General features: G+C 49.6%; 1 protein-coding gene across 2 annotated transcripts; it reads left to right on the forward strand.

The window, feature by feature from the left end:
- Positions 1–11,274: 11,274 nt before the first annotated feature.
- FOXI1 (forkhead box I1) lies at positions 11,275–13,931 on the forward strand. 2 transcript variants are annotated; one of them, XM_032155994.2, is made up of 2 exons: positions 11,275–11,848; positions 13,369–13,931. In XM_032155994.2, exons 1-2 carry the CDS (start codon positions 11,275–11,277, stop codon positions 13,929–13,931), a joined length of 1,137 nt encoding a protein of 378 aa, XP_032011885.1. The 2 variants fall into 2 exon arrangements, with proteins under 2 accessions (XP_032011885.1, XP_032011886.1); XM_032155995.2 differs by having other exon boundaries at positions 13,654–13,931.
- The last annotated feature ends 2,438 nt before the right edge of the window (positions 13,932–16,369 follow it).

The raw sequence follows: 16,369 nt of genomic DNA on the forward strand, positions 1-16,369 counted from the left end.
AAGGCAGGAGCATCACTTGAACCCGGGAGGCGTAGGTTGCAGTGAGCCGAGATTGCGCCACTGCACTCCAGACTGGCAACAGAGCAAGACTCCGTCTCAAAAAAAAAAAATTTCTACAGTCCTTATGCCTGTAATCCCAGCACTCTGGAGGGCCGAGGCGGGTGAATCACTTGAGGTCAGGAGTTCAAGACCAGCCTGGACAACATGGTGAAATCCCATCTCTACTAAAAATACCCACACACACACACACAAACACACACACACACACACACAAAATTAGCCAGGAGTGGTGGTGGGCACCTGTAATATCAGCTACTCAGGAGGCTGAGGCAGGAGAATTGCTGGAACCCAGGAGTCGGAGGTTGTAGTGAGCTGAGATCGTGCCATTGCACTCCAGCCTGGGTGACAAGAGCAAGACTCTGCCAAAAAAAAAAAAAAAAAGATCTAAAATCGCTGGCCATGAAAACACAACCCAAAGATTAGAAGCTGATGGCTTACTTGGGAGTGCATGTCCGGGCACCAGGAGGGGAAATGGAATTGAGGCAGGGAAAGGTGTGGAGCAACTGAAGGTGATGCGTTATGATGCTGGACACTGTTTCATGACAAGTTGCAAAGGGCCAGCTGGTTGGTCACAGAGGTGCCTGCTCGTCTACTCTTGACATCCCTGGAAAGGATATATAGAGTATTCTATCTCCTATTTCTTACAGCCAAAGGGAGAATTAACTAATTCCTTGCACTTCCAGGCTGCATCCTCCAGCCCTTTTGGCATCACTTGGGAAGCCAGATCTTCTATCTTTTGCTCAAATCAGGTTCAGTAAGAAACTCAGGGAATGCAGCTGGTCGGCCTGGCTGTGCAGCAGCACCGCAGGGGAGTGGTCCAGCCTTCTCACCCAAATGACTCACTGGCCCTAGGTGGTGCACCACGAAGACCAAGTAAAGTAGCTTGAACCCCTTCTCACTGGAACGCATTGGATCATCCCAGCCAGGCATGACCTCTCCAGGCTCAGACCTCATTGCTCTTTCACTCCTTCCCTTGAGCCCTGTGTTCAGAGCATTGGCTGAGGTCTAAGAGGCTGGGTAGACCATCCCCACTGCCACGTTTTGTTTGCTTGATTGTTTGTGATTTGTTTTCTGCAGAGTGATGGCAAATTCCCACTGATGTGCAGAGGGACACAGTCCCTAAGTTGAAGATGGCTTAGACAACCTCCTTTCTCTCTGCCTTTTACCTAGGAAGCACCCAGAAATCCCTGCAGACATTAATGAGGACATATCATTCCAGAAGAATCTCCAGTTCCTGCAGAGATGTAATCAGATAACTGTGACCTTTGGAAAAGAATGTGACCTCTCTAAGCCCAATTTCCTCATATGCGACAAAGGACAATGACAGATGGGCATTAAGCCAACCAGAGGAACTAAGGATGTGGGGCAATGGTGTTTGCCAATTCTCCCTGAGTCAGCCCCATAAACTGATCACATTGAGCTCTCTTAATAAGGGGCTCTCTAGTAATGGTTACAGTGGACAGCCCTGGAAGTGGCACCACTCCCTGCCCTCCCAATTCTCCCACCCTCATCCTGAGGAGGTGTGTGCTTGGGGTGGGGAAGTCTCCCTCAGGGGGCATATGGCTGGTGGCAGCTGCATGATCAATGACACCCACATAGACACACACAGACCTCAGCTCTAGACCTGTCTGCACCGAGTCCCAGCCAAGGCATTTTCCAGAGAACATCAAAGGGATGTATTACATCTCAGGCACTGAGCAAAGAGGAGGAGCGTGTCCTGTTCAGAGGTCCCAGACTATCACAGTGCATGCTACCTCCCCACTGTGCCCCCCAGGTCCACGACTCCAGGCCTTGCCACTCCAACACTGACAGACATTGAGTGCGCACCTGTCATTTTTTGGTGCCGCATTAGATGCTGGAGATACCACAACAGCCAAGGCAATCTCTATCCTCACACTTGAAGCGCAAGTGAGAGCTTAATGATCACTGGTTGATTCATTCCTAAAACCCACCCAGTAGAAAGGGGCTCCAGATTGCCATTGGTTCCACTGCTTTCCTTTGCTTAAGGAGACAATGTTTACTAATGGAAGGAATTAAAACTTTTTTTTTTCTGAAAGCATTTATTGGCCAATGCAAAGTGGAGTACTGCCAAGGCCACTGGGTCCAGAATAATTGTCATTTTCCCTTTCCTAAAGGAAAGATAATCCAGAAAGAGTCCATGGAGAGTTCCCCATCCTTGCACCTATAAATCATCCTGAGATTTAGGGCTCAAGAATGGAAAACCTCCTGCTCAGAATCTGACACATCAGAGCTATTCACACACAGCATCCATTAGTTTGGTCTCCAGAATGCACAGGCCCCTAACATGGGGAACCCACTGTTGTGTTCCATGGGGACACATAGGAACATGTGTTCCGTGTCCCTAAGATGGGTAACACGCTATTGCAGTACCATGAATAGTAAGTTGAGAAGCTTAAATGCTTTGGTGGGATGAGATGAGGAAGTTTCAAAATGGGTTAATGAGGGTTGGTAGCAGAGGAAGAAACCAGTTCCAAAGCCAAATTTTCTCTCCAGAGGATTCTTGCCAGAGGTAGATTTTAGAAGGCAGAGCGCCCGTTAGGTGAAGAATAGAGGGATTGGCAGTAAAGGAAACCGTCCCCTTTGAGGGCGTGAGGCAGGGAGTTTAGTGCGGGCTTCTGTTCACTGAGAGTCAGGACGGAGCGCAGGAAAGGCAAGAGTTGAAACCCACCCAATACACAGAGCAGGTACTATTCTGGAAGACTTTAATCATGGTTTATCAAATATCATATGCTTAGAAGTTTATAGTAACATATAATAGTAAGGGTTAATAACTCAAACTCCTATAATTAGCACAATTAACCATATTGTTTTTCTTAGATTGCACTCTTTATGTTTCTAGTGAGAAAATCCTTGAGAGTTGCCTACATAGTTATTTTGTGACTGTTTATGAAATTGGGAAAAGTAGATTTTATGAAATGCATGCCCCTATGACAGACCCCCAAAATGCATTTTGATCTTTAAAAGTTTAAAATTAAAAATAGGAAGCATATTTGGTGTTAAATGCGTAGAAAATCTAACAGTCATTACAAAAAGGGCAAACCAATGAACATTTGGAAAATCAATTGGCTTCTATGAATTGCCTCTGCTTGGGGTTCAATTTTGAGCACATTTACAAGTGAATAGGTGTGATTCCCATGATCTTGGGAACTGCCTACAGGGCTGGTCACACGAAAATCCACCCAGCTGGACATGGGGCAGTGCAGTTGACTGTGGTTCACAGAGATGGCCTCCCACGTCCAACGCATAGAGACCCATGAGATAGCCACCACTGTGGTCCTGATTTCCACAGGACAAAGCAAAGTGAAGAGAACAGCACACAGCCCTGTTTCCCTCCCCCCACAAATGCACCAAGAACTTAATTTGCTCCTAGCATTGTCCAACGCCTGGGAGAAAATACTGCCTCTGCCCCTCAGGGTTACTCCAGATCTAGTTGTGAAGTCAGGCAATAAACTGATGATAGCAGCAAAATGAAACCCATTACAGGCGTGAAGGGTGTTCAGAGCAGGGAGGAAACGTGGAGAGTGGCCTGGAAACCAGGAGGAAGGCTTTCGGCAAGTGGCGTTTCAGCAGGCGTTGAAGATAAGCGAGAGTCCTCCAGGAAGTGGAGGGGGCAGCGCACTCCTGACAAAGGATGTCCTGCAAGGGGCCAGGCAGGGACCAGAGCACCAGGGAGAAGTTCACGCAGCCACAACCCTGGGGGTGCAGAGGGTGGATGGGAGACTGATAGGAGAGGTCCAGCTGGGGCTTAGTGCATAAGGGTCTGGAATGCCATGCTGAGAAGCTGGCACATTGACAGGCAGCACCTATGAGCACCTACTGTGTGCCAGATACTGTTCTTAGCAAGCTACACTTAACACCTTCTGAAAGCTCACAACCACCCTCTGAAGTATACACTATCGTTCTTACCAATTTACAGGTGAGGACACAGGCACAGAGAGGCATAGACACTTCTTCCAAGTCACACAGCTCGAAAGTGGTGGAACAGGGACTTTCCGCTGCAGGCTCTGAGGAGAAGGCAGTCAAGTGGCAGGTTTCCAAGGGATAACTTTGGGGACAGAACCTGGATCCCCATATCACTTTGTTTCTAAGCTGGGTGTGCATCGGAGCCCCTGTCAGGCCTCACCTGGGCCTCACAAATCAGAATCTTGGAGGCCCGGGTCCAGGAAAGTGTGTTTTAATAAGCTCCAAAGGCAGGGCCTGCTGGGCAGCTCCTTCACAACCACTCAGCTCTGCCTCCCATTTGCTAGACAAAGAAACTGAAACCCAGGAGGGCACCACAGCCCACCAAAGCCTTCATGAGTGAGATGAGGACAAAGTGATGGTGCCCAGCATAGAGACACTGCCCCTAGCCAGCATTTTTTGCCCAGAGCAGGGAGACGGAGGGGAAAGACGGGAGGGAGGAGGAGCTCTTTATGGAGCAGACACCTTCTCTAGGTATAGGATGAAGGCCACTGGTGATATGGGAGGGGACCTTCAGTGCATGGAATCACAGCCACGCACAACATTGAATCCCATTGTATTAGTTATTTATGGCTGCTGTAACAAATTACCACTAACTTAACGGCTTAAAACAAGACAGATGTGTTCTCTTACTGTTCTTGAGTTCAGAAGTTTAAAGTAAGATGAGGTGAAAATCAAGGTGTTGGCAGGGCTTGCTGTTTCTGAAGGTTCTGGGAAGAATCTGTTTCCTTGGCTCTTCTGACTGCTAAAGGCTATAAGGCATTCAGCTTTCCTTGGCTTGTGGCCACATCATTCATCAGCTTTCACTCTCACACCTCATTGTCTCTCATTAAGTCTCCCTCTGTTTCCCTCTAAAAAGGAGAGTTATGATGACATTGGGCCCACTTGGATAATGCAGAATAACCTCTTCAACTGGTCATGGATTTAATCACTTCTGTAAAGTGTCTTTTACCTTGGAAGATGACCTATTTGCAGATTCTGGGGATTTGGACTGAAGTCTTTGGAGAGGGAGGGGCTTATTACTCTACCTACCACACTCATGATCAGAAAATCTCTTCTTTTCCAATTTTGTTTCAATCCTTTTGCCTTCTCCAAAAAGTCTCGGTTCTTGGCCAGTGTTTTGGCACCTCACTAATACTTGCTGACCTCGTGTTCGACCAGAGTGAGCACACTCAGGCCAGAGCCTTCAGCGGACAACTGATGCCACCTCAGTGTCCTCATGTATGAAATGGGGACAATTACAATCCGGGCCTCCTAGGGTTGCTGTGGGGGCTGAATAAGATAACACAGGTAAGGTACTCAGGCTGTGCCCATGACAGTGTAAGCACTAAATAAATACTAACTTCTTATTTTATTTATAGCAAGTGATCCTGATGACTGATGATCCATTTCCAGAACTTATATGGAATCTATCTTTAAAACAACTTCGCTGAGTAAAAATCAGAAACAGAGCAAGAAAGCCCATGAGAACTTTTAAGCATGGTATATCAAAACTTCAGGTACCACACAGAGATGGCAAACACTAACAAGCAAAGGGAGCCTCAGCTAGTGTGACTGTCACGGTGTCCTGAACACCAGCCCAGAGCTGGTACTGGGAAGACAGCCTGGTATTTGCTGAATAAATGAAGGAATGAATTACAGCCGTGCATTGTTTCAGAAGCATTTCCCATAGTACCTCATCCAGTCCCTGCAGCAGCTGTTTTCCATAAGCGCAAACAGACTCAGAGATTAAACATCAAGGCACTCAGAAAATATAGCTGGAGGAATCTGATTCTGACTCAGGCCAGTCTGCCTGCTGCTGGGCTGCCTTCTAAGGCACCTTTCCCCATTTTCAACCCACTCTCACTATTCCCACTGCAGCAGAAGTAAGGTCTTTTTCTCTAAGCAACTGTTTCTCCCGGGAACCTGATGCTGAAATCTCTCACTCTATCTCCTGTCCTTAAAGGAACCGAGAGAAAACTCTTGCTTGCCCTGAAATTTCACCCAAGCCCTGCAATCTACTTCCCGGCCGCCAGAGGGGGGTATTGATCTACATTTCTTCAGACAAGCACATCAGAAGCCAAAACGCCACAGGAGAACCAAGACCACCTTCAGCCTGGCTAATGCCTCAGCCAGCCAGACTTCCGCAAAGCCCATGCTCAGGATGAAGAAGCCATCCCCATGTCAGCCCCAAATACCCCCAAGACATGACTCTCGTGAACCCTGTTGCCCAGGCAGGACAGACGAGGGCTCATTGCCACTCACAGAGAACCATCATAGATAGTAGGTAGTACTGCAATTTTTATCCCCATTTTACAGATTAGGAACCTGGTGCAGAGAGTTAAGCTAGAGGCCAACTAGTCCCTAATCCCCTGATTCCCCGCCTCAAACAACTTTGTACTGTGCTAGGCTCCTAGGAATCCTGGAACTTAGAAACTATTTGTGTATTATGTGGAGAGAGGGGAAAGAATCCATGAAGCCAAGCCTCTAATCAAATGTGAATTTGGGGGGAGGTATGTAGGGTCCAAGAACTGGGGATGTTGTAGCCCCAGCTGGTGAACCACCAGCATCTCCCATCACCTCGGACTCCCGAGTCCCTAATGAGAGCTAACTGTATTGAACAGGTATGATACTGTACAGTACCGCCTGACATGAAGTGTCCAGAGCAGCACCAGGAAGCAGTTGGTTTTACCGATTAGAAAACCAAGGTCCAAAACAAATGGTTGCTATCTAAGGTATGACAGTGCCTAAGGAGTAGAGACAAGATTGAGACCCAGAAAGTTTGGTTCCAAGGCCGGAGCTCCTTGCTCCTGGCACTGCCTGCGTGATCCAGTTCCAGCCACAGCGGAGTGGCAGCCAGGCTGGCTCCCACCTGCCTCCTTCATCTCGGTGGCTAGTCATCCTCTCTGTACCTGCTTCCTCAAAGTTCAACAGGGAAACTGAATAATTACTGCACTGTGGTCCTGCATGAGTTCATGTTTGTGAAAATGCACATCACCTCCTACCAGACAGGTGAACTGAGATTCTCCACCCCTGAAAGTCAAGGCCAGAAGTGGCAGTGCTGGTTGATCAGTCAGGCTGGGGGCCTGTGTACAGTTACCCTTTATGCAGGACTTGAGTCAGCATTGGCTTCTGGACCCAGCAATATCCACAGCTGACTGCTGGGACATGTCCTCGGGGGCATGGCTCCCAGATGGCAAGATTTTCCCAAGGGGAAAGCAAATGGTTGAACGTTGCTTGGAGGAAGCTATGATGCCAGGCCTCCTGCCCAGAGCCCTCTCCCATGTCAATATCCGGCCTCAGGTACCCTTGCGTTCATCATCATCCTCATGATCTGCAGCTTTTGCAGCCCCTGGGCTCCACATTTTACTTACACATTTATATTACTTTTTCCTTCCAAATCCACATGAGACAGATTCTAGTTTCATCCTCACTTTATTGATAAACAAACAGAGGCCTTGTAAGATTAAGAAATTTGGCCAAGATCTCATGGCCACCAAAGAGTGAAGCTGCTATTTGAACCCAGTTCTATGCAATCCTCAGGCCCATGTGTTTGTTTTACTGCTTTGTCCCAAATGTCCCAATTTGGGGTTCAGAATATACAGAATATATGGTCTTTCGTGTCCAAGAAGGCCTCCCTCCGGACTGTAGTATGCAAACTGCATCCCAAGCATTCCCTAGGCAGGCTCAGGCCCTCACACACCCAACTCTTATTTTTTATTTATTGTTCTATTATTATTTCCCTGAAGCTGGGCAGAGTGCATCTTCTCAGGTTTGAATTTTCACTTCTAGAAATTTCAAAAAGTTTAAAATAATTTCATTCACAAAAGGACCCTAGCTGTTAGAGACATTTGATTCTTTCCCCAGATCTGTGTTCCTACAGATCTGGAATGAAGGGTCCTCTGGGGATGCTTTGGACACCCCTGGCCCGAAGGTTTAACCTTGTGACCCCCAGCTACTGGGCTCTGGGTGCCAGAGGCTCCCTGTGAATAAGGCCTCCTAAGACAGGCCAGGCTTTCTCTGATCTACTGTGGGAAAGGAACTGGGGCCCACGTGCAGCTAGGGAGACTCAGGTGAGCATTCCTCAGAAAATGCCGCTAAAGCAGGAGATGCCAAAGTGGGGCAGAGTGGGTCCTGACCCAGCCATGAACTTGTGTGACTCTGGGCCCTCTCTGATTGTCATCTGTAAATGTAGAGTCTGGCTACAGCATCGGTGTCTACACTGAATATTTCTCCCTCTGTTTTGCATCGTAATCCCCGTCACATCCCCGCTGCATGCGATTAACTCTCAGTGTGGCAAATGTAGCTGTGCTTGATTGTACACAGCAAATGTATACTGACTATAATCTATAATAACTAATATTTATTGAGTGAGCTTCTATGTGCCATGTGACATGATTGACATTGATTACACTGACTACCTCAGTGAATGCTCACTGCAACTTCGTGAGTTAAGTACTGGCATCATTCCCTTTTTCACCAGAAAACACTGAAGCTGAGAAAAGCTAGATCACTTGTCAGGGCCTGCAGTTATTCGGCACCAAGGATGGGATTTGCAGCCAGGTCCTCCTGATCTCAGAGCCCGTGTTTGCTACGTCTCTGCTATATTATCTCTTTCTAGCCTTTCATATTTAACCCCAAAAGCAAGTCACCTGTGTGCTTGCCTTTCTCTAATCATTTAAATCAGAAAATACAGAAAAACAACAAAAATTGCATCCAATTCTTCATCCAGAAATAATAATTGGCAGTTTGATATTAATGTTTCTAGATTTCATACACAATTATAAATATATATTTGTACTAAAAAAAATCTCCTGGCATTTTGCTGCGTGTTTCTCCAAATAATATCATGAGAATATAAACATCTTTTCATATAAATATTCTTCCAGAATCTATTTTTCATAGTTGCATAATATTACATAATATTACATCATTTACATCATTTGGATGATACACTATTTAGCCAATCCCCTACTGTTGGGCATTTAGATTAGCTACAATTCGTCACCGCTATAAACAATGCTGTGGTGGGCATCCCTGTGGCTAATTCTTTGCTCTGTTGAATTTTGTAAGATAAGCTTTGAGAAGTGAAATTGCTAGGTTAATTGTAAGGCTTTGAGTCTGTACTAGGGGACTCCAATGTGACTGTTCTTTGAAAAGTCAGGGCTCCACCTTCAGCAAGCCAGGCCTCCTCATAGAGAAACTCTACTAAACAAACATTCTGCCTCTGGCTTGGCTCTGCAAAGTGTGCCTTACTCCAAGCCTCATCTGGACAGCCAGAGCCCTTCAGAGCGTCACATTTCATCACTGTTTTAGGGTGAGGACAGGTTCCTCTGGGCCTAACATGACCCCTCCTACCCAGTTACCTGGAACTCATCTTCTGGGCACCAATATGCTGACAATGAAGTTTATTCAGTCTCATTCATGTTTGCCGCATGTGTCCCCACATAACCGTGAAGGAGGAGCAGAGACGGGGAGAATTCTTTGGGGAGCATCTCCTCCAGTTGGGACAGTCAGTGAACGCTTTCTCTTGCCTCAAAGAAATGTAGAGTATGCAGGAAGTGGGAGGAAGCTGGATGGGAAGAAGGAGTAGAGGGAGGCAGGCGGGAGCGAGATGGTGACCAGAGGGGTTGACCCCAACTTTTCTCCCATCTGCTTGGTCACAGAGAGAAGTCTCAGCTGCTACCAGAACCTGGTCAGGGGCCAGCACCTACCCTCTGAGTAGAGAGACCACCACCCATGGCCCAAGCTGAGGGCCTGATCTGGGGCACCAGGGGAGGCTGGGACAAGATGGAGGATGGAGCCCAGATAGGACAGGATCTGGCTGAGCCACAGGGAGAAGCCAGCAGGGGCTGCAGCTCCTGCTTCTGGAGCCTGAAGGAGACAGAGAGGACGCGTGGGGCATGGTGAGTCGGGGGCTCTCCTCGTGCCCTGGCTCCCTCCATGCCAGAGGCCTCTGAAAGCTGAAACATGAAAGGTCTTTGGATCAGAAAGGAGCTGGGAGCCTGCTTGCCCTGCAGCTGGAAAGAAACTTGAATTGTTCTACTTCTCTCACTTTTCTCTGAAGACTGATTCTCCATTTTTCCCTTTTGCTATTATTTTTAAGAGCCTTGCTGCTCTGTAGGCAAATTCTCAGGTTCTCTGCCCGTCTGCAGCATGTATGCATATGCGTGTGTGTGCGCGCCTGTGCGTGTGGGCGTGTGTGCACGTGTGTCCGTGTGTGTGCGGGCGTGTGTGCATGTGTGTGCGCGTGTGTGCATGCGTATGTGTGTGTGTTGGGGGAGGGTGGGGAGCCTATGACTGTTTGCCCCCTTGAACCCCACCAGAGGCCAGCCCAGGCCCCTCTGTGCCCTCTTCTGAGTCTCCAGGGCCGGTTCTTTCCTGGCAACTCCAGAAAGTGCCTCCTCACCTCAAAAGACCAAGAAACAGGGTTTCTGATAAAGTGTCCCACCCAGTCCCGGCTGGGGCAGTTGGTCAGAGAATGAGGGGGCATTGGGGGGAAGAGGAGGGAAAATGAGGGGATGGGAAGAGAGGTGCAGAGAAAATGAGAGGTGGAGAGAAAGGGACAGAGTGGAAGAGAAGGAGAAAGGGGAAAGGCCGGGAAGACAATGAGAATGGAAGTGAGAGACGGAAGTGGAAAGAAGAACTGGAAGCCTAGAGACAGAAGGAGAGAGAGAGACAGAGAGAGAGAGAATGGGAATGAGCAGCTGTGATGTGGCCAGATCAGTTCATAGAAAAGAAACACACTTCAGAGCAGAAGGGAGGAAAGAAAATATGAAGGAAAGAAACAGAGAATGAGATGCAGAGAGGAGAGGAGGGAGAGAGAGAAGGAAAGCGAGGAGGGTAGAAAAATGTGAGGAAAGGGAAGGACAGAAAAAAAATGAGAGAAGCAAGACGGAATAAAGGAGAAAAAAAGAAGGGAATCATGAGGATGATGAGAAAAGACAGGAGAGAAAGCCGGGAGAGAGGATAGAGGGGCGTCCTTGCTGCGCTGCGTGTCAGCTCTGGTAAGCCGTCTAGCATGTCATTAATGGGGACCTGAGGCGCCAGCAGGAAAGTCCCCTCCCCGTGGGCTAGAGGCTGAAAGAGGGCGGGCCCTGGGCTGGGATCCGCAGGCAGGTGGCCGCCCCTGGGTGGGGCCGCCCGGCCAAGCCCTAGGGGTATAAGTGGGAGGCCCGGGCCTGCTGAGCACCTGTCAGGGGCAGCTCCGGGGTGCAGGTGCCAGGCAGGTGGCTCTGGCCAGCCAGCCCCAGCATGAGCTCCTTCGACCTGCCGGCCCCCTCCCCACCTCGCTGCAGCCCCCAGTTCCCCAGCATCGGCCAGGAGCCCCCCGAGATGAACCTCTACTATGAGAACTTCTTCCACCCACAGGGCGTGCCCAGCCCTCAGCGGCCCTCCTTCGAGGGAGGCGGCGAGTATGGGACCACCCCCAACCCCTACCTCTGGTTCAACGGGCCCACCATGACCCCACCACCCTACCTGCCCGGCCCCAACGCCAGCCCCTTCCTGCCCCAGGCCTATGGCGTGCAGAGGCCGCTGTTGCCGAGCGTGTCGGGGCTTGGGGGGAGTGACCTGGGCTGGCTGCCCATCCCCTCGCAGGAGGAGCTGATGAAGCTCGTGCGGCCCCCCTACTCCTACTCGGCTCTCATCGCCATGGCCATCCACGGGGCACCCGACAAACGCCTCACTCTTAGCCAGATCTACCAGTACGTGGCGGACAACTTCCCCTTCTACAACAAGAGCAAGGCCGGCTGGCAGAACTCCATCCGCCACAACCTGTCGCTCAACGATTGCTTCAAGAAGGTGCCCCGCGACGAGGACGACCCGGGTAAGGAGGCTTTGAGTGTGGGGGGTGTCCCCAAGGAAGGCTCACTTCCTTCCTCCCCAAGATCCCATTCTAGAAAGCGCTGACTAGGGCCGTGCCCCCCAAGACTGGGGGATGCTACCAGGCAGGGCAGAGGGGAGCTCAGCAGTGGAGGAGAACATGGGCCTGGGGAAAGACTGGGTTTCAGGCCTGGCTGTGCTCCCGCCCAGTCAGTGACCTCCAGCAGGTTAGACCTCAGAGCCTCAGTTCCCTCATCGGAAAACCAGGGATAGTGACAGCATCTGCTTTGCAGGCTACTGTGGAGGTGATGAGATAATGTACACAAGGTCTTTAGTGTTATCAAGCGCTGAATCGCCTGCAGTAATTACAATTCATCTGCATCTCCAGCACCCAGCCCGTAGAAAGTCTTTGGTGAATGAATGACTGGACCAAGCAAAGCCCATGGGCATCCCAAGACTGCCGGGAAGAGGATCTGACCTGGGTTAAACAGCCACTAATGGCCCATTTTGCTGCCTGCCCTGTTTCTACTTATGTAACCTCCTTTAACCCCACGACACCCCTGCAGGGTAGTTCTTATTAAACCCATTCTACAGATTAGGAAAATAACACTCAGAGGTGACACAGAATGAAGTGATAGTGATGGAGCTTGAATTTGAACTCAGTTTTCTCTAACATCAGAAATTGTGAGCTTTCCCTTTTCAACGATGCATTTCTAAAACTCAGAGAGCTGCAGGAGAGGCATGTATTAAATACTCATGCATCCATTTCCCAGAATTAAAGTCCATTTTTGTTCCATCGCAGGAAGCCAAGGTATATAGCTCAAAGGAACCCCAACTCTGCCCCGTTTGAGGTTGGCAAGCGCCAGGCCTCTTTGTCCCCAGAAGAGGGCAAGTGCCCTGTCCAAGGAGTGCCGTCACCCTCAGGCTGAGAGACGGTAGCAGGAAGAGTTCAGGCCTTCCCTCAGGATGGTACCTCTCAGCTGCAAAGCCCCTTTGCATATCCAGTGTCGATCCTTTCTCAGTGGGCCTGAGGAAGACAGAGGAAATGGGCCCACTTTTCAGACTAGAAAACTGAGGTTCTCCCAAAGCCCCTCAGTCAGTGAGGAGCAAAGCCGGGACTCAAGTCTGTCTTCAGACTCCAAGCCTAGTGCTATTAGGGAGTCCCAGAGTTTTCCTGAGTCTTCTTTTCCTTCAGCATTGAAAGTCCTCCAACCCGCAACCCCCCAACCCCTCAGCATCCCTGCTCCCGTACTTCATCCTTCTTAAAGAGACCTACATTGCAAACTCCTTAATGCTCATGCCTCTCGGCTGCAGTCGCAGAGGGCCCCGTCGTGGGCTGCTTAATTAAAGATGGAGGTGGTGCGGTCCATCAGTTGATGGAATTCCTCCATTTCTCAATCCCTGCCTTTCGGTCTCTGTCTTCCTGCATCTGTCACCTCGGCTTTTAGTTTATGACAACAAGGAGGAACAGCAGCAAAGCATTTTGTCCACCTCTCTACTTACCCCCTTTCACTTTTGTATCAGGCAAGGGGAATTACTGGACCCTGGACCCCAACTGTGAGAAAATGTTCGACAACGGAAATTTCCGCAGGAAAAGAAAGAGAAAATCCGATGTTTCCTCCAGCACAGGCTCCTTGGCCTTAGAGAAGACAGAGAGCAGCCTCCTGGTGGACAGCCCCAAGACCACAGAGCCTCAGGACATCTTGGATGGAGCCTCACCAGGGGGCACCACCAGCTCCCCAGAGAAGCGGCCCTCCCCTCCCCCATCAGGCACCCCCTGCCTTAACAGCTTCCTTTCCTCTATGACAGCCTATGTGAGCGGGGGGAGCCCCACGAGCCGCCCCTTGGTCACACCAGGACTGAGCCCTGAGCCCAGTGACAAGACGGGGCAGAACTCACTGAGCTTCAACTCCTTCTCCCCGCTCACCAACCTCAGCAACCACAGCGGTGGGGGTGACTGGGCGAACCCCATGCCCACCAACACGCTCAGCTACGGAGGACCTGTGCTCAGCCAGTTTAGCCCTCACTTCTACAACAGTGTCAACACCAATGGTGTCCTCTACCCCAAGGAGGGCACCGAGGTCTAGGTACAGAACAGCTCCTCAGCCAGATGGACATGCCAGAGGGAACAGCAGTGGAGGCCCTCCATGCCAGCCTCCATGCCAGCCCCATGGTGGTCCATAACTGTGGAACGGCCCAAACATAAGCAGGAGCCTCCGAGGAATCCACCCTGTTTCTAGAACAGTGGTTAAGGCTTCTATTTATCACACATAGGCCCACACACACACTCACCAACTTTGCAATGGAAATACTGGCGCCTGCAGAGCAGCAGTAACAGTGGCAGGTGCTGTACTAGGCTCTGTACTGGCCACACTTACTATGGACAGTCACCCCGTAAGGTTCACAAACCTCCCCATTGAACAGATGAGGAACTGAGGCTCAAGGAGGTTAAGTAACATTTCCAGGGTTGTATAAACTAGTAAATGGCAGAGCTAAGAGTCAAATCCAGGTCTATGTGATCCTCAGAGATTGGAGGCCGGGATGGAGAATTGGTTGAGTAGCCAAGGAAGGTCAATGTGAAAAGCTTGCTCTGGCAAATATAGCGAAATCTCTCCACTGCTTTCTGTCCACCAACACTTAGTGCCAACCCAGGCATATCTTGTCCTGGTCCAAGACCTTATTCTGCTGGCCCCAACTTACCTGCAGACACTCCTTTTTGCTACCACTCAAGGAAGGAAGCCACCAGTGGCCTTAGTGCAGGAAACTCAGCGCTGGTGGCCCTGCAGAACAATGCATCTAACATGTGCAATGCATCCCCATGGAGAGACATCATTACTCCCCAGCCCTCCAGAAACCTCGAGCAGATCCAGGGGTCAGTGAGAGGAGTAGTGGGTACCCCTAAATCCTCCCACCCCAGCACTGCCCATCTGTAAAATCTTGTAAAGCCCAGTTTCCTGTGTGCTTGTCATGGACCAGTGAGCTGGAGATGGCTGAGTCTTCCAAGAGAAACAAGGCTGGATAAGCGCTTCCTTTTTTTAGCCCAGGAGAGGTGGATGTTTGTCTGAGAAACAGTGGCCTCAAGGGAGGAGCGTTGGGCCCACCCTCACAGGGTGTCTCTGCGTGACCTCCTGGGATTTCTCCTTGTTTTTGTGAGTACTTTATATGCTGGTGATGTTTCATCACAGCACACCCTGTGAAGTGTTGTTTTCTTATTTTCTTTTTAATTAAAAAACAAAACAAAACAAAACCAAAAAAAACATGTGGTGCAGAAGCGTGGGCCTTCTTTATGAGAATTCCTGTCTCTCGGCTGCCTGGTGCGTTCAACAGGGGGCCAACTGCTGCCTGGAGCTGAAGGCATTTGGGACAGGAGGCAGAGAAAGAATGCATATCAAGACTCTTTTCACCTCTTCACTGGCATGGAGCCCAGATAAAAACCCCCAAGAAAAAGAGGGGAGTCTGGGAAGGGGGGTGTAGGGTCATGGAAGGAATCCATTGGTACTGAACACACAATATGGACTTCGCGTATCCCAGTCTTTACAGTTCGTGAAAACCTCCTAACTGTGCTATGATCATTTAACTCTAACAACCCCGCAAAGAGGGGGATACTAGTCTCATTATACAGATGAGAAAACTGAGGGTCCGAGTGGTTGAGAGATTCGTGTGAAGTCCACATCCAGTCCACACCTAGATCTGTCTGACCCTGCACCTCATCATGCTTCAGTGTAGTCTCAGATGCAACCAATGCTAGAGGCAGTAACAACAGTACTATGGGCTGCGATTCACTGAAGGCTGTGGGCAGTTCCTGGGTCAAGTGCTGTGTAGGTGGGACCTTTTTTATCCTTACGGCAGCCCATAAGTGTGTATGCTGGTGATCCCCTGGGGTCCCTGACACAATGCATGCTGCAGGACTTGTGCATTGAAGCTGGACTTTTTGTTAGGAGTTCTCTCTTTGGGTGTGCACAGAGAGGGCTTAAACCAGGAATAGCTGGCCACTTGCATCACTGCCTACTCAAACCCTGGGGGCTCTCTTTCCTTGTGACAGAGTGACAGAGAGGAGCTGGTAAATAACAACAACAACAATGGCAATGATTATTGATGATGATGATGATGATGATGATGATGATGATGATGATGATGATAAGAACATTCATCATGGGTTGACCATGTGCAAGGCACTGCATTATTGTATTTAATCCTCAGAATAATCCAGTGCACTCAATACCATTATTTTCATTGTGTAGGTAAGAAAACTGAGGCCTGGGGAGATTCATACCTTAATAGAAAGCAGCCACAGCCAGGACTCAAGCAGATCCATTGATGCTGTGGCTAAAGTGCTTCTCCACAGAATCTAGCAATGGGGAGCTCAGGACTTACCACAGGACGGCAAAATCATGACAACCAAGAGTAAAAGAAGCAGGGCTGCCTGAGAACCCCTCAGGCCCTTTCCCTGGAAGTCCTTTTCTGCAGAGAGACTTCTGGCAGATTCCACGTGGCCTAGGAAAGTAAAAGGATGGGACATGGTGTC

This window comes from Hylobates moloch, unplaced genomic scaffold (genome assembly GCF_009828535.3).
Source record: "Hylobates moloch isolate HMO894 unplaced genomic scaffold, HMol_V3 SCAFFOLD_6, whole genome shotgun sequence".
NCBI lineage: Eukaryota > Metazoa > Chordata > Mammalia > Primates > Hylobatidae > Hylobates > Hylobates moloch.